The following is a 25,386-nucleotide window of genomic DNA, read 5'->3' on the forward strand; positions in this document are numbered from 1 at the left end:
CTTCTGCTTCTTCCTGTCCTCCAAAGTGAAGGCTGTTAATCACTGCTCAGTGAATAACAGGGAGCCCAGGAAGCCCAGCCGCCAAGACAAGGGCAAGTGTCTTCATATCTTGGCATCCTCCAGTGCTTAGAAAAGAAAGCCTGGAAAAGGTTCAGGGCTCAATGAGTGACTGAAGGTTAAAGGGTTTAGGGAAAAAATGAATAATTAGCAAATATATCCCCAGAATTGTGAAGAACTGTTAGACGCCAAGGAGATGGAGTTTTATATACATGAAGTTTACCAGTTCAACAAGAAGCATCTAGTTGACCTCTAGAAATGAGCACCTCTATGATGTCTAACCTGCATGGCATCTTCTACAAGGCAATGAAAGTTCAGGAACAGAGTAGAGGAGACAGGACTTGGGATAGTCCCTTGGCTTGAAGAGGGGAGGGGCAAGAAACCAGGTGTATGAGGGGTGGTGGGTGGTAGAAACCCTGCATGTGTGAGAACGCAGAGGAGAGGTTACCAGACCCAGGGTCTATCGAGAAATGTGTGTTATGCTGGCCAAGTGACCAGTTTATATAAATTTAGTCTCCACAGAGCAGGAAATCTCTTGAGCCCCACCCCCATTCCCCCTGGAAGTTAAGTATAAATATAAATATGTCCTCACTAAGAGAGAATAAACATTGCAACTTAATATGTGTACCATCTAAATCAAACGTCTCTTTTAAGCTTTTGAAATGCAAACAGTGGGCTTGCTTTCACATTCACTTATTTATTCAGTCTTCAAAAGTTTATGGAGGACCTACTAGAGCTAGAATTTTGTTAAGCACCACGGGGGGTGCAAAGATGAATAAAACTTGGTCCCTATCTCCCAGGAGTTTAGGCTCTGTGGTGGAGACAAACGTCCTTACAAGTCCTTACAAAGGGAGCTAAGAATGTAAACACAGAAACTGTAGGAGCTCAGTTCCCGGAGATATTACGTGGAGGTGGTTGGAAAATTAGCAAGGTTTTTCAGACGGGTTGGTTTTTAAATGATTAAAACTCTGACGAAGTTAAATTTTTTTTTTTTTTTTTTTTGGTAAGAGCCAGGGTCAAGGCTCTGGAAACACTTGGCGTGAGGTCTAATGTAAGGAACAGCGGTCTGATTTGGCTGGAGCGCAGGGTTCCTCAAGGAGTGCTGGGGGAGGGGGCCGATTGCCGGGTATACGCCCAACAACCCAGGCTGGGCTCAGGCAGAAGGAAGCCGAGCTGAGACTTTATTCCGCATCTCTTCTTTGATTTGAGCATCTTTGGGTCCCTTAAAAAAAAAAAAATTCTCTTCCTCTTTCCTTAAAAGAGTTCTAGCAGTTGGGGGGTGGGGACCATTTCCTAAAGTCAACGCCTAGGTGAAAGGTTTGCAAAACTGTCCACGGGTGATTTAAATCTCGCACCAGAAAAGAAAACGTGTGAGAGGCGGGGTAGGGGGAACCCACTTAACAACAACATCAACCCCCAAACGACATCCGCCCCTGGCGGGACAAACTGCCTGCCAGACGTGGGAGCGGGATGCCAGCACCGGCCTGAGCTCCGACCCCCGCACTGGCGGGCAAGGGGGTGAAGAAGAGAGGGAGGGAGGGAGGGAGGGAGGGAGGAAGCGCGAGAGGGAGGGAGGAAGAAAGGGAGGGAGGCGGCGTCATGTGATCCGCTTCCCTGCTCCTTTAAGCGTCCACAGGCGGCGGAGCGGCCACAATCACAGCTCCGGGCATTGGGGGAGCCTGCGCCGGCTGCGCCGGGGGAATCCGTGCGGGCGCCTGCCGTCCCGGTCCCATCCTCGCCGCGCTCCCGCACCCCTGAAGTTTTGCAGCGCCCGGAAAGGAGGCGAGGGAGGAGGGAACGTAAGAGGAGAGCGAGCAAAAGCACACCCTAAAACATTTATTTCCAAAAGAAAAGAAAAAGGGGGGCGCAAAAATGGCTGGGGCAATTATAGAAAACATGAGCACCAAGAAGCTATGCATTGTTGGTGGGATTCTGCTCGTGTTCCAAATCATCGCCTTTCTGGTGGGAGGCTTGATTGGTAAGTGCGAGAGCTGCAAACTTTTCCCCCTTTCTCTCTTTTCGGGCCCCTTCCCTCTTTGCCTCTCCGGCTACTTGTTACAGTATCACTGTCTTGCTTCTATGATCTAATTAGTCCGGCTATTGTGCTTAAGAAAGCAGAGCTCCATGGGGCTCCGTGGGGCACAATCCAGTCTAGTGGCTAAGAGAAAAGGAGGGGAAAAAGTTTTGGCCTAGTTTCAGTATCCACTTGAAAGGAAGGAGGGGGGTGGCGGGGGTGGGAATCTTAAGCATGGCGACGGATCGCGCGAGGAAGCGCTGGGTACAAAGTTGATTGCTGCTCCCCCCCGCTTGTTCCCGCGTCCCCCCACCGCCTTTCCCCTCTTTTCCCTCCCTTTCGGCTCCGGAGGGCAACGTAGTCGACTTTATTAGGAACAACAGAAGAGTCGGGGAACTGCGCCCGGCGCAAACCCGGAGCCTTGTTACAGGCTGTGCTGGTTGCATGTGTAAACGCATTTGGTCGTCTCAGCCGGGGGGTGAGAGTTTGGATTTTGGATTCCGACCTTCGCTCCCTCCCCTTCCTCTCCGCACCCCTCTCCCACCCTCCGCCGCGGCACTCAGAAGGTCCGAGTGGTGGGTAGGGAGGCAGGATGAGGTGGGGTCAGTCGCAGAAAGTCCTTGGCTGGCGCTGCGGGAAGTTGGAGAGGTCGGAGAAGAACAGCGTATCCGAAAGGTGTTGCTTTTGGCCTCGTGCCTTCTATCGAGTCTGCCCTCCCCCACTTCCCACAGCCCGGAGAGCGGGGAGTCTGGAGGCCGTGGTCCTCCCTCGGCGTCTGAGAAAGCACCGCCGCCCCCGCCTCGCACAGGTGACAGCGCCCCGGGCCCCCGCGGCGGTGCCTGCCCTTGGAGACCTCCCCTGGCGCGCACCTCCGGGACCTCTTGGCGCCAAAGAGGCTTCCGGATGAAGAAGATGGTCTCGTGGACCTTCCACCCGAAAAACTCCCCCTTTTATTCCGCTGTCTCTCCATCTTCATCCTCCTCCCGCCTCTCCGTACACTCCCCACGAGATTTAGGACATCCCGGCACAAACTTCAGCGCCAACTTTGCAGCCGGCGCATGTGGGCAATTTTGCTCCCTGACTTCGTGGATTTGTAAAACTTTGCGGAGTGGGCAGTCCACGGAGCGGCGTTCTCCGCGCTTCCCTCTGCCCAGAGTCCGCGCGGCACGGGCGTCATAGTCGTCCTGGGGCTAGGAGCTTGGGCACCTGGAGTCCTATGCTTAGCGTTTTGTCTCTATAACTTGGGTTGGATGGGAACAAATGAAAGGGAATCTAGTTCTGTAAATCACTGTAACATCCAAGCTAATTGTTTAAACAAAGGAGGGTGGGTAAAGCTTCACCGAAGGGAGAAATTTCTGGAGAAGACAGTGCCTTTCTCAGTATGTATCCACATAGCAGAAAGGGGTTCAGAGTTTTCCAGGCTCATATTATCAATCTGGGTCAAACAGCTTAATCTTTATTCCTGGAACACACACACACACACACACACACACACACACACTCATACTCTCCTGGTTGGGCTTTCCTGTTATGAGCTCCTGTTTAGCTATGTGCACTCTCTCTGTTTCCTTGTATTGGATTTTTCGAGGCTAATACATTCTCTGCTGGGAGCTGAAGGCAGCCTTCCCTGTGCCCTCACAGTGATTATGCAGCGGTTACAATTACACCTCGTGTCTCCCTTGATGAGCAGTTGCAGTTAGATGCCATTGGATCTTGTGTGATTTCAGTGGCAGACCATAATTAAAATTTCTTGCACCTTGTGCTTTCAGAATTAAATTGGCCTATTATCCCCGTCTGACCTTCATCCTCTTTGAGGTTTTTGTACAGGCAGTGAACCATTACACATAGTTCCCTGGTGTTTGTTGGTGCATGTATCTTTTTCTCAAGCTGATCCTAGCCTTGAAGAGCCCACCATCCACTGTTCTAGGTTTCTTAGGGCACTTTTGGAATTAGTGTAATTTCTGGAATCTTAGTACTGGGGTGATGGTTCAAGGACACTGGTGAGTGGCTGCTGGACATGAAAGTTGCAGTAGGATCGGAGCAGTTGTATGTTCAAAGAGGGGATTGTCTGGAGTCAGTGGTACCAAGGGTTGTGTCCCCCTCCACCCCCCAAAGCTTGGTTAGTGACCATACTTGATAACAGTCTCAAAACGTTAGTGATAGGTTCTCACTGTAATGAGATCCTCTTCAGTAAATAAGCTTTATTTCGAACTTTCCTTGAAAAAGAAAAGATCTGTGTATAACACTTCTTGGAGGAAATTGTTGTGTAAGTTTACTCTTTAGCTCCCTTCCTTCCTCATTTGTCCCCGGTTCTGGCTGGAAGACAAAAGATCAGATCCAGTCCTAAGTTAAATACTTTGAGCGGTAACTTAGCCTTTATCTCATTCATTTAGAGATTTGAAAAAATATATATATTTTTTGTTGTCAAAGAAATCTAGGAACTTGGGTATACAACAAAACCCAAACATGGTAAATAAATATCAACCAAGGGTAAGCGATATGTTTTTCTACCAAATTTCCCTAAATTGGAAAGCAGAGGAAACTGAGCAGAGAACAGACCTTCAGCAAAGTGGGAGAGGAATCAATAGATGAAGGAGCAGTCTGTAGGGTGAAAAGTTGAAGTCAAGTTCAGAAACTTCCTCCTCCACTCTCCCCAGTGAGAAGAGAACTTCACTTTTCAGGTCCACTGATATGTTAGAAGGCAAGTGTCCTGGGTGGGAAGCGTCTTTCTAATACATCTGCAGAGGCCAAGAGAGAAAGTGAAATCTTAGCATTGAACTGGCCGTAAGATATGTTCCTTTTTGATCCCTGTTGTCCAAGGGAAACATGGTAACCTAGGAAGAGGAGAATCTGAATGGCAACGCTCCATAAGTACTGCACACACATATGCACAAAACAAAAACAAACGCCCCAAAGGACAATGGCAAACCAGGCACCCTCAAAGTAACCAGGCAAATCAGTTAACCAACAGACTTCCATGGTCTCCTCATTGATAGGTTAATGAGTTTAAGGTTTCTTCAGTTATAAAATTCTATGAAGTTTTCAGGACTTACAGAGTTTTATATGACATTTAGACTGGTGCTTGGTTTCAGCCTTCTGGAATTGATGGTGAAATTTTAAACATTAAATAAAAAAGCAAATAGGAATTAGGTTTTGGGTAGCCAGCTGAAACACTCCTCTACCCCAATGGCCTTCTTAGAACCGTGTGTGTGTGTGTGTGTGTGTGTGTGTGTGTGTGTGTGTGTTGGTGCGTGCTTGTTTTGTTTGTTTGATTTTCTTGTGCCAGTGTCTGTATACTGCTAAATCGTAAATGGGATTTTTCAAAAAGCCTCTGGAAAGCAGCATCCTGTATGACAGAATTTAAGGTATTAAAGAATTCACTGAATTATGCTATGCTTTTTAAAAAAAAATTTGTAACTTTGAGCTATTACAAAATCTTACATTTGATTGTTTTCTTATGTATTGAAAAGGTTTCTTAAGTGGCTAGCTTTTTTAGTATTTAGAATTCATTTAAAAATATTAAGAATCTTGGAAGGAAAAAAATATTTTTAAAAATGTAGCTTAATTTGTATCCTCCTTAAAAAAATAAGCCTGCAGAAAAAAAAAATTAAAAATAAATTTCCTTTGATTTAACATTTGGTGAATTTAGTTCATGGAGAGGCAGCTGCAGGGGTGAAGGGTGTGGGGAGGTGAAGAGTGTGGGGAGGAAGCCATGTGCCCTGAAACAAGAGTGCAGCTGACTAAAAATCATGAACTTGAATCCCTGGCCCATTATGTGCAATTTGCTCAGCTTCAAATTAGTCATGTCTGGGGGATGTAATGGTTGAAAAAGCAGGTCACTGTTCCCACCTGTTCTAAAACTATTAAGAGTATGAAGATCAGGATTGGATAAAAAGAAAATTATTGCATTGTTTTAAGCATATACCTAAATGAGAATATTTTAAACGTAAACTACAAATAAGCATCAACAAATACCAATAATTGTTTCTATAGGAAGGATTGCTCTTTTTTAAAAAAACTTAGTATGTGAGCATATTAATGCTGAGACTATTATGTGAGTGTATATGTATGTGTGTATATGTGTGTGTGTGTATATAATAAGTTTTCTTAATTTTTGCATGAACTTATGTACTGCTTTGCAGTGATATAGCTCATACTATTGTGCTGTTACTGTTTAAATGGGAACTATTGGTGGTCTTTACTGTGGTTTATTCATGTGAGTTTTTGTTTCTGTGACTATCATTTATTTAGAAGTTGCAGGATTTGCCCTGGCCGGTTTGGCTCAGCGGTTAGAGCCTCCGCCTGCGGTCCGGAGAGACCCAGGGTTCAGTTCCTGCTAAGGGCATGTACCTTGGTTGCAGTTTGTCCCCGGCCCTGGTTGGTCGTGCGGGTGGCAGCCACTTCATGTGTCCCTTTCACATCGATGTTTCCCTCTCTCTTCCTCTCTCTCCCTCCCACTCTGTCTGTACAAAGGATGGAAAAATGTCCTCGGGTGAGGATAAAAAAAAAAAGAAGTTGCAGGATTTTAAGAAATTAAATAAACAATTACAATCTTTGGCAGATTACATAAGGGTTTTCTTCCCAATACATAGGTTTTAAACTTGTTGTGGTATTTATTATATTTTAGCATGTGTTAATAATGCAGTACTCTTAATCCTGCATTGTTTTGGTATCTGGTGAGAATCTTGAAAAGAACTAATTAATTGGCCTTTGGTAAATGTTAGCCCACATTTTTTTCTATATTTGATTCTCCTTTTTATTTGCTAAAATTTTATATCTGACTAAACCATGTCCCTTTCATCTCTTTGTTAAATGCTAGTGTATTTAACTAATGTGGTTGATAGGAGTACTAGGCAACTTCAGAAATATTTTATAATTGAAATTACATTATTGACTTAAAAAAACTAAACAACTTACTTGGTTATTGCAACAAAATCATGCTTGTGCTAACAATCTCTAATCATGCTTTCAACTAATTTTTCAATACAGCCTATCTAGCCTTCTATTGGAACTTTCCCTTTTCCCTATTAAAGGTAAAAAAAGTTCCTTGAGATAATAGTGTGATGTGTGGCTTTGAAAGGTTTTCAAGTCCCCTGCCTGGAACTCATATCTAGATTCAAAGCCTTTCCTACCTGGTTGACATTTTGCAATAACTTGGCCTTTAGTGTTAAAAAAAAAAAAAAAAAAATCCTTATAGACTGAGGAAAGATTCTTACGTTATCTTCCTCATAAAGATGTTTCTATGGAGATTTAGAATTTGAGATTTTATGAAGGTCCTTAGCGTAGAACTCCCGTGTGTCACCTGTCTAATGTGCAAAATACTGATTGGAGCCTACTGTGTGCCCTAAATAGGGCTGCAATGCGACTGAGGGCTAGGAAAGAGGGACTTGAAACCTCAGTAACCAAGGGAAGCCAGAGGGAGAAGAGAGTCCCTCTAAGTGCAAGTTCACTAGCAAAAGATTTCCTACGACAAGGTTTCCAGCATCAAGACAATTCTCACTCATTTACTGGGAATTTGAGAGCATGTGAAATGCAAAGCCCTGTTAATTATGTCATCAAATAATTACATTAATATTTCACCTTGAAACAAATGTATCAATTATAATATAAATAACATTTAATATATGTTAAATGTGCACTATATGTCAGGAATTATCTAATTTAACCCACGCAAAGCCTCGCCAAATTGGTACTGTTGTACCCAGTTAGCACGTAAGTAAATGGAGGTGCGGGAAGGTCTAGAAAAGTGTTGAAGATTACCTAGCTTCTTGGGGTCAAAGCTGGGACTCCAGTCAATCTGACAGGAGAACCAGAATTCTCAACCATTAGGTGATCCTGCCTCTACCTCCCAAAGCCTTGACTTCAAGGACTGAATAAAAATGGTTTGAATAGAGAAAGACATGATGAGTAACAATAGAAAAACAACTAATTGCTCCTTTTTAATCACTGGGTAACATATAAAAAGGAAAAGATTTCAAATATTATGATCGATGAAATGGAGTCCAGCTGTACATAGCAAAACGGTGCCCTTGCCATGGCTAAGGGAGAACACCTTTGGATACATCTGCATCTGCCAGTCCGACCAATGTCTTACAAGTTCTAACCAGTCTTCATAATTGTCTGAATCATCCACTGCCTGAGCAGCCAAGTTCATTAACCATAATGTGTTTGAGTTCTGCTCCTTTAAGGTAGATTACTCGATTTTGTTTTCTCTAGTTAGTGGTTTTAACCATTAATATAGTTATGTAAGTCTGGACTTCAAAGGAAGAGGAAAGAAGGAGTCAGCTGAGGTTGGAGAGGATTTTAGAGGCTGTGAATTGCTGGTGATGGTGGAGCCATAGAAAGAAGAGCCTTCTACTGAAAACTCTGTTCCCCAAAGAATAATTTTTGTTTATTCACACCCATGCATTTCAAACTAGAGGCTTCCATGCTGACACCTTGAATAGGTACCTTTTGTTCTTTGGAAAAAATGCTGATAGACTTTTCTGTACGGAAAGATTTGTTATCCTCAATTTTGACAGAAACTCTTCCGAGATGATGGCAGATGGGGAGCATGAAGACACGAAGTGATTATGTCTGTTCCATTGAGGTCTTGTGTCTTCTCTGAGCTGTTGTAATGGTGGTCTGATAGACAAATTAACCAGATATTGACAGTTCCCAGAGAAAGTGCCTGCATGTGGATGGAGATTAGAGTGGAGAAGGGGAGCTTGAGACATTCAACTTCTCAAACTTGATGGATTGTTTTGCAATTTCCCTTTTCTTCACAGGGCTAATCTGAAAGGATTGCTCAACAACAAAAATGTTTTAGAATACAAAAATGCTGAGGTTCTTTTAGCTTTTTACTACCCCCCCCCCCCCCCCCCCAGTTAAATCTTATAGAGGAGTAAAAGCAATAATCGGACTGTCATCCAACTAGTAGTGGAAGATTTGGCTTATTATGATTTGTTGCTCTTTGGGAATTTACACACTGACTATGGAAAGCATTTTATGTTTATTGATTTATTTAATGATCATAACAACCTAGAGCAGCAGGTACTTTGTCCAGTTTTCAAATGAAACCAAGGCTCGTTTAAGGAACTTTTCAGAAGTTAGAGATAGTAAATAAGAGGCCTGGCACTCAAGCCCATGTTCCTTGACTGAATTCTCAGCCAGTCTTAAGTCTAATGCCACTCTCCTCTAGCGTCCGTTCAGTTTCCATGGGAAGCAAAGGTGGAGTGTGATGAAACTGATTCTACACCAATTCAATAGGAAATGAGAGCTGTCTCCCCTTTTTCTGCTTTAACCCTTTTCCTAGACCACACACCCTCATCACTGCATGGGTACTAATCATGGATCTAAACAATGATCCCAATTTCAAATGCATATTAACCTGTTACACTAGCCAAATGTTGACCAGTGCTTGCAAGCCATGCTGGAGGTGGGGGCTGAACCTGAGCAAACGTCACCCCAGCTACCCCTAAAAAAAAATCATTACACACAGCAAAGAGTGACTGAGAGTTGTACTTGAAAATGTGTCCAAATTGCTGACCTCCTGAATATAGCGTGAATACAAGAGAGGAAACTTGTGTGGAGAAGGCAGGTAGATAGGAGAAGAATATGGACTCAGGAAAGAAAAACTAGGGCCTTTGTAAACATGTGAGACCATATCTCTGGGACGTAGCTTGTACCTGGATTTCCAAAACCTACTCTCTGGTCACCCATCTACCCCCAACCCCGAAACGGAACTAGTGTTTCTATCTGTTATGCCTGTTTAAATCCTGGGCACTCGCCTGGCCCGTGTGGCTCAATGGTTGAGTGCTGACCCACGCACCAAGAGGTTGCTGCTTTGATTCTCGGTCAGGGCACATGCCCAGGTTGAGGGCCCCATCCCCAGTGGGGGGCATGCAGGAGGTAGCCAGTCGATGTTCTCTCTCATCGATGTTTCTATCTCTCTCTCCCTCTCCCTTCCTCTCTAAAAATCAATAAAGAAAAAAAATTTAAATCCTGAACCTTCAAATATAATATTTTCCTTTCTCTTTGTCTTTCCTACTCTATTCTTTTAATATTCCCTGGTAAAGGGGTGTTCTTTCTTCCCTGGCCCACAGGAATTATAGGGCCTTTTTAAACTTCTGGTTAATTCCCTGTGTTAACTCAGAGGCTTTATCCACAAAATACGTTTCCAAAAAAGCAGAGGTCATTGAAAGAAGAGGCCAAATTATTACATTTGTTTTGGCAAGGCATTTTGATTTTTCTTTGGAAAGAAGTTAATGAGTCTGTAAATGATTGGCTCAGTTTTTTGTGTTGTTTTTTTTTTTTCAAACTCCAGATTAATAAGGCTTAGGTCATGAGAGTTGGTGGGGGGACAGTTAACTGCCCTTGGTCCTGGCTGAGCCCCTCCCAGAGAGAGCTCCTGGTCTCAAGGCAGCACCATGTAGTGGGCAGACACTTGGCTGGAACTCAGCAGTTGACTTGTTTCAGTGATCTTAAATGAGTCACAAAAGCTCCTTGGCTCCCACCCTCAACTATGATGTGAGACAGAGCTCCTGTGTCATGAATGATTGTTGTGATGAACTTGAGGACATGGTGCCCATTGGGAGTGTCTCCGGACTGTTGTCTGAAACTGTCTCATTAACTCCATATCCATCTCTCCTACTTTTCTTACTCTGTCCCTCTCCGTCCTTAGATATGGAGGAAACTTAATCATGATGCTTTTTATTTTTTATTCTTTTTCTTCCTTGAGTCATCACCATTTTGTCAGACACCTCCAGATTCATGGTTCTATTGAGGATGAAGGACTGGAAATGACCCAAAGCATTACTCAATTTGGGTTTGAAAGTACAAAACAGGTCATTCCATCCTGCTTCCTAACTTTAATTCCCATGCTATAACCCAATGTCTCATCATAAGCCTTTCCCAAATAGTAGATATTATTGTGAAAATCTAGTAAATAAGAACACAAGTCTAGCCCTGGCCCGTTTGGCTCAGGGGTTAGAGTGTCGGCCCGCGGTACAGAGAGTCCCAGGTTTGGTTCCCGCTAAGGGCACGTACCTCGGTTGCAGTTTGTCCCCGGCCCTGGTTGGGTCGTGCGGGTGGCAACCAGTCGCTGTGTCTCTCTCATGTCGATGTTTCTCTCTCTCTTCCTCCCTCTCTCCCTCCTGATCTATCTGAAGATAAATGCAAAAATGTCCTTGGATGAGGATAAAAAAAAAGAACACAGGTCTAAGTCATTCTAAAGCGTGCACTTAAGAGAATCCCTCATGCTTTTACTCAAAGTCTATCTGTTATTTTTGCTTTATACACAATTTTGATAGAGCTTGGTTGTCCATTTGTAAGTCGACAACAGTTGGGACAATTTGCCACAGAAATCCTGGCAGTAGAGAGATGGGGGAGTGTGGTGGGTGGCATGAGGACAGAGGAAGAGAAAGAGAAAGGAAGGAACGCCCAGCAGTCTGGGGCCTCTGTGAAATGAGCAGGTCATTTCGTACCTCAGTAACCTCATTGGCAGCATCATGACGTTATAGGCTGATATTTGATTCTACGCTGAAGCGAGCTTATTGCCATGAGTGTAGCTTTTTGGGCGACTGTATCCACAACACTTTGGTGTAGTTTGGCCTGAACAGAAGCCGTGGAGCTTGTGGCTATTAAAGTGTAAAGATGGAAGGGTCTTGTCCTACCTCCTTTAAGGAGGAGTCAGAATCCCACAAAAGGGAAGGGACTCGGTTCACAGAATTAGGTGCAGAACCATGGCTTAGACGCAGGTTCTAATCAGTCAGCATTCCAAACATACAGGGCCTTCTGAGTTTCAGCACAAAGATTATTTGTTTCTGTCCGAACTTAAGAAAATTTCCCATTGTGGTTCTTATAGCTCTAATAACTTTTCTGTTACTAGAAAATAAAATAGCGATAATTGTAATGTCTTCTCCTTCTTGCCTTTGTATACTTAATATTCTTAGCTAATCTCATATGGAGCAATGTAATTCTATACAGTGTTAAGCTGTTCTATGTGGATTTTAAAGGATACTACAAAATTAAAAAACAAAATGAAATTCCTTCCTTGCTTGTTGAGCGTGTGGTACATACATTCCCTTCCTCTTGCTTGAAAAAATGTTGTAAATTTAAGACTTAAAAAAAAAAAAAAAAATCCCACAACTGTGGTCCTTGCGAATCCAACCAAAGACCCATCCCCGTGTTTAGTTTTAAGGCTTCAATCTGAGGCTTCTTCGACTAAAATTCTGTGACTAACTTTTGAGCTTGCAGGGGATGTTTGGAGCAAGCACAATTCAGAAGTTGTAATGAGTTTAAGGGAAGTGACATGCCCTATATTTTTTCGTTTGATTTACATACAAAAGAAACAACTTCCTTTCTACCATTTCTTCACTCTGCAGATAATTGCAAACAGAAACTTCCGATTGCCAAAATAGTACTTCAAATGTTGAGGGCTCCATGACGGACAAGCATATTTTTGCAGTTCCAGAGGTGCAAGTGTTATACTGCACATTCTCCCTCCCCTGCCCTTCTTTTTGTTGAAATTAAGCAGAGTCACAAAGCATGATGTTTCTCTGATTTAGCCCTTATGAATTTTGACTTTTAAATCTCTGTGTAACATGCTCGCTTTTAGGTGATCATAACCAAAAGGCTGGGTTCCATATTCGTTCAATGCAGCCCTGTCTCGAAGCACAGCAGGTCTTTGGGGGCCCTCTTCCTTTCACTCCGGGTTCTTATATATTTTGTCTGCTCAGTTGGGTTGTAACTTGCCCGAGAACAGAATGCCTCAAATGGAGAAAAAACACGTCCCTGCATTCCTTTCTTTTCCCTCTTCTGCTGAGCTAGTTCTGGCTTGTATGATGCAGCCTCTAACGCTAGTCCTGTTTGCTATCACTTAGAGAACACCTCTACTCAAGAGTGATCACCTTTTTCAGAATTGTGAGGTGGGTGGAGGGCTTGCTGTGACAGCCAAGTCTGAACCCTCGGCATCCTTTCAGTCTCCTTTCCTCCTAAGTTCCCAGAGTTTGTAGGTCCATGAGAGAGCCGGTGTTAAATCCCCAGCACCGTTCTTTGAACATGCCTAAACATAACAGAGTTTTGCTCTAAGAGAACAAAGTATTTATGGATAATAGTTGATGATAGAGAAAGAAACAGGATAATTTGTAGGTACCCCCAAATTTTAAACTGAAAGGATACTCAGGTCACCTTTTAATTAGCACGTGTTTCCTTTTTTTTTGTTAATCCTTACCCAAGGATATTTTTCCATTGGTTTTTAGATAGAGTGGAAGGGAGGGAGGGAGGGAGAGAAAGAGAGAAACATCGATGTGAAAGAGACATCGATTAGTTGTCTCCTGCATGACCCCAACCCGGGCCAAGGATCAAATCTGTAACCCAGGTACGTGCCCTTGACTGGGAATTGAACCCATGTCCCTTTGGTCTGAGGGTCGATGCTCCAACTGCTGAGCCAAACTAGCCAGGGCCGTTTTCTTTCTAATAAACATCCAAAGAATTCCCTCATTCCCCTCCTCTCCTACCCTATCCCACCCACCTGTTAAAAAGAAAGAGAAAATATACTTTGGGAGAAGGATGAGCAGTATGTTTGGGGTTTAAACAAAAGCAACATTAATATAAATTTGAGGCTGTAATGTTTCTGGGTCAGAACTTGGGTTCGGTACTGATACCAGCTCTGTCCATCAACTCTCTGGGCATCTTACTTGAGAGGAGCTCTCCTGGCAAGTGGAGCTGCTACAGTAATTTTGAAAGTTGCCTCTGATGACTTGGGCTTCTCACAGGCTCCCAGGAAACGGTCATTCTATAAGACAACCTGACGCTGGCTGAAGGCTTTCCACAGGACGTTTCTGTTCAGTGATAAACTTACTGATCCTTCCATCCTAAGCAGTCAGATTCCCAACGGATCGTTTTCCAACATGCGGTTTTATGGTGATCAATGGTTTGGTATCAAACTTGCTTTGTAACCTGGATTACCACTTACATACTTTGAACCTCAGTTTCCTTGTCTAAAGATTTCTGCCTCCCAGGGAAGTTGTTGAGATTAAATGAGAGAATGTAAGTTACCTGAGCATACATGTTAGATCAATCAATATGTATCACCCATTTCCCTGAATGAGTTGTCAGTAACTAACTTCTTTTTTAAAATATGTTTTTATTCACTGATTTGGGGTGGGGGGCGGAGATAGAAACATCGATGTGAGAGAGAAACATTGATCAACTGCCTCCTATATGCCCACTGCTGGGGTTCCAGCCTACAACCCAGGCATGTGCCCTGACCGGGAATTGAACCAGGACCTCTCAGTCCATGGGATGACGCTCAGTCCACTGAACCACACTAGTCGGGCACTAATTAACTCTTTAAAGTTTTTTTGAGTCATCCTGTATCCGGTTAGGCCCATGGCAGATTGTTTCTGCCTCTTAGTGGATTACACAAAACTAGAAACCCAGCAACCCTGCTTGCTGCCTTCTATTAGGCATAATCCATGCCAGCCAGCAGTTCAAGAAGCATGTCATTTATACATTTGGTGAATCAGAGTGATTGACTTACTTTTTGATCCAGTTAGCAATAGTTTTCAGCAAGGTTTAATTTTAATTTAAAATTTTGCCTTTTAAATTGCTGGGCCAATATTCATGGCTCTTTATAGCGTAGATAAACGCAGGCAGCAAAACTTTTAACTGGATATCACTCAGTTCCTGGACGAGCTGCATTCCATTCATGCATCTGCGGAGCAAATCCCAGTTGCTCTGTTTTACATTAGAAAATTGAAGTCATCATCCATGGGGAAATTTGTTTTGCTTCTAGATAATAATGTAAATGACAAAGACCTTTGAAAGTCAAAATTCAAAGGAGAAAAAATGATGATCTTTTTCTTATAAAATATTAACTACTTTTGAAATATTAGCTAAAATTATAGTGCTCTAATGTAAGAAATTATAAACAAAAATAAAGATGAAAATAGAACCCCTATAAAACTGTAAGCTACACGAGAGCATGGCTGGTCTGTCTCCAGTGGTTACCATAAGGCAATGCAGTGTAGGTGCCTCGTAATTCTTGTTGAGGAAATAGATAAATGCCTTGCTTTTTTTTTTTTTATCCTCACCTGAGAACATTTTTGTGTTTATCTTCAGGTAGAGCGGGAGGAAGAGAGAGAGAAACATTGATGTGAGAGAGACACATAGACTGGCTGCCACTCACAAGTGCTCTTAGCGGGAACTGAACCTGGGACTCTCCGGTCTGCAGGCTGACACTCTAACCGCTGAGCCAAACCAGCCAGGACAAACCTTGCATTTTTTTTTTTTTTTTTATCTGTTGCAGAGGTTAGAGTTAGCTAAAATGCTTCAACTTTAAGGTCTGCCCTAACATTTGTAATATTGTATTCCTGGCTATTCTTTTATCATTTAAATGAGGGGAGGTGTCTTATCATTAAACATAAAGGATTATACCACCTTCATGTTTTGCATGCTTGGACTTATAAAAACATACACTTTTTGGAGTTTTAGAAAGGGATCTTCTCCTATTATATTGTGGAAACTAAGGCCCAGAGAAATCACAGTGAGAGAGAAACTAAGTTAGAACCAAGAAGGTTCTGACAAGTAATGGAGTGTTTCATTACCTATGGCTACCGTTATGCTGATTACTGTTGTCTGATCTACTTGTTGGTCTTTACTTAGCCATCAAGGCAGAGGATTGACTATGACTGGTTATTCAAACTGGCTGGGAGGAAGAGAACATTGATTAGTATATGTGTTTCCAAATTTGAATATTCAAATGAGAATGTTGACAGATGATGGAAATTTTGTGATTTATTGTCTTTAAGAAGTAAATGTTGCCCTGGTCCATTTGGCTCAGCAGTGAGAGCATCAGCCTGCAGACTGAGGATCACAGGTTCAATTCCCAGTCAAGGGCGTGTACCTTGATTGCAGGTTTGATCCCTGGTCCCTGTTGAGGAGGCAACCAGTCGATGCTCACATCTCTCTTTCTCTCTCTCTCTCTCTCCCTCCCTCCCTCCCTCTTTCACTCTTTCCCTCGCTCTCCCCCTCCCGCTCTACCTAGAAAGCAATGGAAAAATATCCCCAGGTGAGGATAAAAAAAAACAAGTAAATGTTTTCTTCTCCCTCTGTGTGAGCTGTTTTTTTTTTTTTTTTTATCCTCACCCGAGGACATTTTTCCATTTTTTGTTCAGGTAGAGTGGGAGGGAGAGAGAGGAACAGAGAGAGAGGAGAGAAACATCGATGTGAAGGGACACATCTAGTGGCTGCCACCCGCACGACCAACCAGGGCCGGGGACAAACTGCAACCGAGGTACGTGCCCTTAGCGGGAACCGAACCCGGGTCTCTCCAGACCGCAGGCCGACGCTCTAACCGCTGAGCCAAACCGGCCAGGGCTTTAAGGGTTCTTTGAAGAGCACATCATTTGCTTAATTTTCTGTAAATTTTTGAGGATGAAAAATGTATCTTTCAAAGGTTCTCTTCTAAGAATTTTATAGATGTATTTCCAATTCTTCTTGGACATCAATAATGTGTTTATGATGCCAGCTTTGATAACTGCCCTTGACAAGAAAGCATAATGCATTCCAGTAGCCACACACCTCCGCATTCCGCCGTGTTCAGCGTGCTCACCTGGGGGGTGAGGATGAACTGTCTACACGTTCTTCCAGACTCCTGGATGGTGCTGAGACATGCTGTGCTGAACGTGTGCCTGTTGACCTTCTTGGTGGAACTAGGTGGAGGTGCGGGACAGAGATTTAAAAAGCGGATGTAGGCTGGAAGGGACAGAAGCCATAGCCAAGAGCACAGTCACACAAAAGCTGGACTTGGACTTGTCTTAGCCAGACCTTCCAGCTAGAGGGGGGAGTGTGTGGGAGGTGGGGGGACACAGAGCTGGCATAGAGTAAGGGGAGGGGGAGGCTGTGGTGGAGGAAGGAGAATAGGGGCTTGAAAGAAAGGGGACAGGAGTCCCTCAGCTGCTCCACGTGACATGATGCCCTCCCTCCCACTAAAATAATGACTTCTTTTCGGTATGGACCCATCCACGGCCCTAAAGCCTAGGTAAAACTCCACCAGCAGTGGGAGCTTGCTGCTCTGAATGTAAACTGGATGCACATTTTGGCACCACTGCTTGCTGGCTCTGTGGCCTTGAAGAAATTGATTCGAGAGCCTCAGTTTCCTCCACTCTCAGATGGGTACACCGGTGGCAATGCTCGGTGACCTAATAAGTGAAAAGATTGATGAGATAGTAAGTGTACGGTGCCTGGCAAATAGTAAACACTTGGATAGGTTAGGTACTATTCATCAGTCTTACTCTTTTAACCCAGGAATGAGTTCCTGGAGTGAAATTACCCAGAGTCCCCTGGGAGGCTGGCCTCGGAGTTTCTGTGCCTGCGGGGACTCTGGGGGTGCTGCTTCGGAGAGTCAGGCTTGGACTGCTTGACTGGATTTAAATTCTAGTAACTAGGAACGTGCATTTTCCTGTCCCCTCCCAATTTTTATTTATGCTTTTGAACAAGAATACAATACTGATAAAGAATTAAAAACAGAGAAAACAATTCTTTTGGAATCCATCATTTTAATACAACCATTCTGTGTTAGCTTTCTGTTCTTTCGCCTTCTGTGATTGAATAGTTCCAACTTTATATAAAAGAAATGTAAAAACCTAGTCAGCAGAAGCTCAGAAGTTTATTGTTTATGCCTCTACCATTATATATTTATTTTGGAAATTTAACAGCCAGCTCCTCTTCTCCTCCTTCTAAACTCTTCTCTGATACTTAAATCAAGTTGCTTGTTGAATCATTGAACCATGGGAAATTCATTTTTAAAATCTGCTTAATTGCTGTGAGACTTTTAATTTGTTCTGGATGATGGTGCTAATGTCTGGGAACTGGGACCGAAGCCCTCCAAAGTTGTTAATTCAATCAGCCACTGTGCCCTTGCCATGGCTAATGAAGGGGGGCATCCAGATCCTGCTCACAAAGAGGCTGGGACTCTCCTGAACACCTTGTCAAAGATGAATAAGAGGGGCCCCACAGTCAGGTCGAACACTTGGGGCAAATTATCAGGGTGTCAGTCCATTTTATCCAAAGCCCTAGGTTGTATTCCCCAAAATAATTATTCAGTGGGTTGTATGTAGGACCCCAGAGTTTTAAGACATGGGTTTTGGGTACATGTTGTTCACACCTGCTAATCTGCAAAATTCTTTAATTACTGAGATTCTGTTGTGGCTCTGCCTATAGTCTGTAAGAGCATAAACATTACCCCCAGACTATTGATATTCCCGTTAACCACTGAAATTTTCCATGGCGAGACTGGTGAAAGCTTGCTCTGTCCTCATGATAAATTAGCTTGTTTATTCCTCTTCTGCTTATTTCTATCCTGCTGTTGGTTAGTGTAATGAAGCAGAAATCCATTGTGTATGTTCATTGGGTAGCAATCCTCTGGCACCAAAGGGGGTAATTGAGTAGAAAGGCAGAATGCTGTTGGTGCATGGGAGAAGTTAACACCACATGAGGTCACCAGGCTTCAAGCTTTAATCAATGTGGACACAATGCAATTGAGATTTTGAAAAGGGTTTGTTTATAGTGTGAGAGTAAGGGTCAGTAGTTAATTTGAAATGCTGTAGGTGTGTTTTCCTTGAACCAAGAGGTATAGAGCATGTGTCATAGAGGATTGTAAATATCCTCAAGGGAAGGATGTAATTGGGATGGGGGTTTATAAAGAAGGGCATTTAGGAACTTAAACGTACTTATTATTGAGCCATCATGTTTTATTTAAACTTTACCATTCTTCAAAATGAGAAAGAGTCTGTAGAAGAAACACAATGTAAGTCCATAGTATAGAGGCACAACCCTACCAGGAAACAGCTTCTTTTTAAAGCAGAGAGTTCCTTTCTGAAGATAATTGAAGTACTATAAGATATTGCCAATAGTAGTACTGTGTGCTAATTCTAACAGAAATCTCGCTCTCAGAGGTTTGCATCTCCTAGGCTTTCTAATTGCTGTGGCTTGAATGAGATACTGTGAAAACCACTGACCCCTCCACTTGTTCATGCTATTGCCCTTTTCCATTTCAGACTCCAGTCTATACCAGGCATCTCCGTCTGCTCTTCAGAATATTTTTGGCCTCCCCTCCTCCTTCATCATTTAAGTACCTGTGTTTCAATAGCTGCAAACACCATAAGCATCCTTTGGCTAATATGAAACTAGAGAGGGCCTGTCCTTTTGTTCCAGGGAACCTTTACAGACCAACACCTGGTTTTCAGAAATGACTATAAGGTAATGGTGGAGACAAAGCTTGACATGGACTTTCAGGTGCTTTGTTGACTGTATGTTACATCTAGGTGATGAATTCATACTGACTCCTCACACTTGTATGGTGCTTTTACCCTTCTTCAAAGCACTTTGACAGAAATCATCTCGTTCCATATTACTAACAGGCTCTAAGAGAGGCCAGTCTACTAGGGGTGTTCACATTTTAAAGTTATGGAAACTGAGATGGAGAATAGCTGTGTTTGTGGTTCATTTTTTATGAAAAGGCAGTTGATTTGTCCGGGGTGGAAATTATTCTGGGGATTTGAAGATTAATTGCTGTATGATGATAAGACGAACAGGGGGCAAAAAATGTTCAGTTTTTGTTTTGTTTTTGAGAGAGAGAGAACTATTTACTATGGAAGTCACTGTATTGTAACCAAACATCACTTTTTGAGCTATCTTCTAGGATAAAGAAATGCCGTCTGTTGTCCATTTTCTTCACCTTCCCTGTGTAGCACTCAGCTGCTCCCATAAACAGTTGTTAAATATGAACGGAATATCTCTTTGAAGGAACAACAAATTTTAGCCTGATGAGGGTGTCCAGATGTTTTGATCTTTCCTGGGCAGAATCTGGGTCTGTGAAACCCTGTGGTACATCCGAAAGGAGCCAGTGAGGGCCTAGAAGATGAAAGGGAAGTGAACGTACTCGTGTTAGCTAGTGAACGATGCTGTGGTGTGGTTACCTGCAATCTAACTCTTCTACGTTGTGCCTTTCTCCCTTCTCTAAGTCATGCCAGTAAATGTGCATTGAAAGGTCATTTTTGGTGTCAGTAGGATAACACACAGAATGGGTGTACCATAATTAAGTTATCCAATTGCCTACTGATAAGACATTGATGATATTTCTAGTTTGGGGACTATATAATAGTCATTCTGTGAAAACCTTCTTTGTAGTTAAATTCTTATTCACACCCTCAATCATTTCCTTAGCAATTTCACTTCTGTGAATTTATCTTTGGTCACAAGGCATGCCCATTTTTAAAGATTTTGATAATAGTCACCAACTTTCCCTTCAGATCAGTGATAACCGCCATATGCCCTATTAGCCAAGTCTGGAAGTGTTCAGCTCACCGCATCGTGGCTAACACCAGGCATTACGTTTAATATTATAAATGTTGCCAATGTGCCAAGATTATCCTTTTCTCCTAATTTACATTCCGCTACTAGTGAGGGTGAACCTATTTTCATATGATTACTGACTATTTATATTCTTTTGTGATTTGCCTGGTTTGTTTCCTTCGTTTTGTATACTATTTTCAAAGTTGATCATCCCTGTAATACACTTGTTAGAGATTAGGGAAAGAGGGAAGACTTATTGGGGGGGAGGGGGGTAGCTAAATCCTATTGACAGAAGGACCCTGAGTTTCCTGTACGGCACTTCTTCCCCACTCTCAGTCCATGTGGTTTAAGAGAATCCTCACCTCTGACTCCAGTGATGGCATGTGACCAAGCCACAGTGGACATGTGGCTTCAGATGGTCTAATAAGAGTAATTCTGAGGCTTGTGTGGAGGCCACCAGGAGGAGATGTCCTCTCTTTTTCTTACTGAACTTGAGCCCTGATAATATGAACCTGGAACTGTTGAAAGCTTTCTAATGAATTCTGATACTGAAGCTAATACAATATAAGGTAGAATTCAGTGACTGTAGAGAAGTGAGATCTATGGACATAATTTGATTTCTCAGAATAGCCCCTATCTAAAGACCCCTCTGTCTCTTGACATTTTTCAGCCTCCCCTTACTAAACACTTGATAGATTTTGCTCAAGCAACTCTGAGACATGGTTTTGTTTCCCTTGCAACCCAAAGATGCCTGACGGAGGCACTTATTACTGTGTCTTTGCTTTAAAGATAGGTTGATGGAGACCACTAATATATTGCAGAAGGTGTATTTGGAGAGTTTGCTCATATTTGATGGAATAGGTAACAATTAAAATATAAAATCAGCTATGGAACCAACCTCTGTTAGGCACAGTTCTTTCAACTAGAGCAGTGGTTAGAATGGGGTGTGTGTGTGTGTGTGTGTGTGTGTGTGTGTGTGTACATACCACTGTTGGAGCACCAAGTGGCTGGTGAAGATCATTAGTGACAATTCCTGGAATGAGGCCAGGCTGCTGGCTTTGAAACGAAGCTTATTGCAACACGTACTCCTGCTGAGCTAGGTCTCTCTGTGAAATGGATGGCAACAGGATGTCCCAGCATCTAAAATAAAGTTCTTGAAGGCACAGTAGAAGCTTTTTAATGACTGCCTAAGCAGAGCAGTATTTCTAGGGATGGTTGGCAAACTTGAGTAGACGTTGCAATGGCTCGAGGTTTCTTTGGGCCATCCAGGACTCTGTGAGGCAGAACGAGGAATGAGCCAGGTCACAGCACTACAATTCCTGATCTGTGTTAGTCAGGGGCTTCAGGAGGAGCGCACACAGGGATCTTGCCTTCGATCCCCTTGCATTTGATTGGAGAGAGAAAGTCAATAAAATAAGGTAGTTTGTAGTTAAGGTCAAAGTTGGGTGAAATAGACTAAGTGTTCTAAGCATTTTTTTAGATCAGATGAAAAGATTTAATTTGAAGAATTAGCAAATTGACCTGGGCCTTTGACGTTTGCGGTGATCATTTGAAGCACAATTTGATGTGCACAATCCAAGGTAAGATTCACCTCCTTCAAAGCATTGAAATAAAAATGAACTTAATAGAAAAAGCCATGAGTGGAGTATCAGGACATCTGGCTCTAGCCCCATTTGACTCCTTAGACATGCCATTCAATCACTCTTGCCTCTTCTTACCTTCATTATTTGCTAAGTGGAGATGGTAATACTTTCCCTTGACAAATAAAAACAGAGGCATGTCTTTCTCAAAGCCAAGTATGTTGGCATGATAAAATATTAGGTAAAATTGAGAATGTATTATTGTGTGGCAAGCAATGTGCTAAGGATTTTATATGCCTTAACTCAACCCTCATGGAAGTTGGAACTTGAATCTTTACCTCACTTACTGTTTTCATATTTAAGGTCTTGAGAGACTGAAGATTCCTTAAAGCAATGATTTGGATTTCTTTAACTTGTTCATTGGATTTTCTTCAAAAACCCTCTGTTCTAGCCCTGGCTGGTGTAGCTCAGATAGTTGAGCATTGTCCCATGCATCAAAAGGTCGCCGGTTCAATTCCTGGTCATCAGGGCACATGCCTGGGTTGTGGGTTCAATCCCCAGGAGAGGGTGTGCAGGAGGCAGCCAGTTGATGTTTCTGTCTCTCTTCTCTTCTCTCTTCCTGTCTCTCTAAAAATCAATTAAAAAATATTTTTAAAACGCCTCTGTTCTGAAAGCAATGGAGTTTTGGGGACAAAACCTGGAGGTAACTGTAAAATGACCAGAAGGTTTACAATTACCTATAAGGATAGGCACTGTGTTAGACATTGTGGGTCATCTCTGTTCAGCCCAGGGTCTTCTGTCTGTATTTCCCTTTGTGAATTCTTTTGCTGACTGTCCCATCATCCTTTGTCGAGACGCGGTCCTGTTCATACTGTTGGCTTTCACGACATAAATGTTTTAGGAACTCTCCACAGACTGGCTGGATTGTCTCTCCGGGCTCTGAACAGATTGTGTGGGTGATGAGACAAGTAGGAAAAGACTCAGCAATCAAAAAGGGGGGTGGAAAGCTCTTTCTTTGGCTTTCGGAATGGAGCTTGGACACAAAGGGAGCTTCGTTAATCATGCCTCCTTTTGTGATCAGAATGGTAGAGGCAGTTTTTTCAACCGCTATTATTTTGTCCTCTGTCTCGTCTGAGTTAAACCAATTGTTAATAGCTAATCGAGGAGTTAAAAATTTCCCAGACATGGCCAGGCAGAATCAACTAATTTCACTTGATAAAGGAGTGGGTCGAAAACCAAAGTGGGTGAGGTACAAGCTTCCTGCCGGCATGGCACTAGCCTGGTAGATACCCTTGTCCAAGATTCACAAGGTGGTGGGTTAGTGCTTAGATGATGAACATTCCGTGTGTGTGTGAGAAATGGGGACGAGATAAAAAAATGACTTAGGCGTTTACAGAACGCAATCACTTGGTGTTACCAAGTCCCTAAAATAAGCACTGACTGGAAAACTTCAAGCATCTCAATTTACTGAACAACCTCGGACAACTTACCATTTAATCTTTTTATAGTTGCCTTCGTAGAAATCAAAGGAAGATAATAATCTTTGGTATCCACTTAATAGGCGCTGTGTAAAATAATGAGACTAAATGTTTTGAGTGCCCTGGAGATGAAGAGATAGGGAAATTTCTCTTAAGTATTATTCATATTTAATGTGGAAAGATGAAACAGTATAGCTTTTTTTTTTTTTTTAAAGAAAACCTGTTATGCTTTCAGCACCTCCCTTTTACAGGGGAGATTGTGTGCCTTAGCAGAGGTTGTCTGTGTAACAGTTTTGTTTACAATGTGGTTGGTTTTCTATGGAAGGTTTGAGGATAGCCTGTCCTCTCTCCATTCCGTGAATCTAGTGGCGAGATTTTATAATGAATTGTTGGTTGAGGGTAAATCAAAGGTAAAGAAACCAAAGGCAATATTAGTGTTTAGGAGATAGCTAATCAACTATTACTCTAGCTCTGTCCTAGCTCCATGTGTGTGTGTGTTTTCTTTCAAAAATTAAATGGCGTTTGGAAGTCAAAACGTGAGAGGTGCCTATAAAGTCCAAGACAGAGGCTGGCTGGGGCCGGGGCTGGGGCTGGGGCTGGAAGACGGAAGAAAGACTGCTGCTTGATCCCTTCGTCATCGATTCAGGAAAAATTCCCCACAAGGTTTTTCTCTCTTCTGTCTGGTCTCACTTCAAGGATATTTTCTTCCCAGGCAAGACTGGAGTTTACCACTCGTATTATGGTGAAGAGTCGCCACTGGTATTCTCTCTCTGCCCAGTAGAGGCCCCTGCTCCCCCCCACTCTCCACTTGTCTGTTTTCAGGAAGAATTCACAATGTTCCAGTTCTTCAGAGAAGTAAATTTTTGTTTTATCAGGGACCTGTGAATGTGTCTGGTGCAACCTCCCCCAAACTGGGGTCTCCCAACAGAGACAACCACCCTGCCATCCTAGTGATGAGTCGCTGTCTGGACCATCCAGTCGAAACACTACGATGGTTAAATGTTCTTTCTTATCATTCAGTGGAAAACTGGCTTCCATGACCACATTGTCATTTCCACTCATGAATCCTGGATTTTCCTTTTGGAATAATCTAGATCATGTGCTTCCCTTCTGTTAGATGGTGGCCTTTCAAATGATTAAAGATGATTGTCATTTCTCTCTTTTGGCTTGCTCTTTTCCAGTTGAAAAACACCCCTTATCTTGTTTAGACTCCTTACCATACGTGCTGTCCCTATCTGAGGATTGTATTCCTGGTCAAGATTAAGTTTACCTCTGCTACCATGGCAACCAGCTACTGCTTGTTGTTTCTACTAGGAGGAAACAACCATTTTCCTGTTTTTAGTAGACTGTCCATAATTCTAAATCAACTTGTTAGTGCCCTGACAACACAAACATCTATATTGCTAGTGGTCAGCTTATTAGGAGAACACTGAGTTCTTGAACAGTCTATGCACTGCCTCACCATTTTAACTCATATTATTAACTTATGCTAAATGTATTTCCCATATATCTCTGCATTTATTTTTCTTGGTAAGAGAAATACTGTGGCCTAAGGCAAAGAGAGGTTCTGAGCTTAGATAGATTTAGGGTCCAAACCCCAGTTCAACTACTTGTTGACCTTGGATGAGTTTTTTACATGTTCAGAGCCTCATTTGTCTCATCTTTAAGTAGACAATGCTGTCTACCATTCTCTGTTGTATAAGAATGGATATCAGTCCAGTAAATCCTGCAGGCCAATGCCTGGCACATAGCAAATACCCAACAAATGGTGCCTGTTACAATTACTTATCATTTGTAGATGACCGCCTCATGCAGCCAGTCCAGTATGTGGATAACTGTAATGGTTGTGGATTGCTGAGAACTTGGAATCCCTTTAGTTGCAAACTCTGTAAAGGGAGTGTCACAGAATGGCTTAGTG

General features: G+C 42.8%; 1 protein-coding gene across 2 annotated transcripts in view; it reads left to right on the plus strand.

Moving 5' to 3' along the window:
- Positions 1-1,726: 1,726 nt before the first annotated feature.
- The window catches only part of WLS (Wnt ligand secretion mediator), a 103,299-nt gene continuing 79,639 nt past the window's right edge, over positions 1,727-25,386 (plus strand). For both annotated transcript variants that reach the window (XM_036257323.1, XM_036257324.1), the window contains exon 1: positions 1,727-2,035. In XM_036257323.1, coding sequence (XP_036113216.1) covers positions 1,930-2,035 — 106 coding nt within the window. In that variant the 5' untranslated portion in view covers positions 1,727-1,929. The remainder of the gene's footprint in view (positions 2,036-25,386) is intronic.

The sequence above is a fragment of the Molossus molossus genome, unplaced genomic scaffold (genome assembly GCF_014108415.1).
Source record: "Molossus molossus isolate mMolMol1 unplaced genomic scaffold, mMolMol1.p scaffold_m16_p_12, whole genome shotgun sequence".
NCBI classification, from domain to species: domain Eukaryota; kingdom Metazoa; phylum Chordata; class Mammalia; order Chiroptera; family Molossidae; genus Molossus; species Molossus molossus.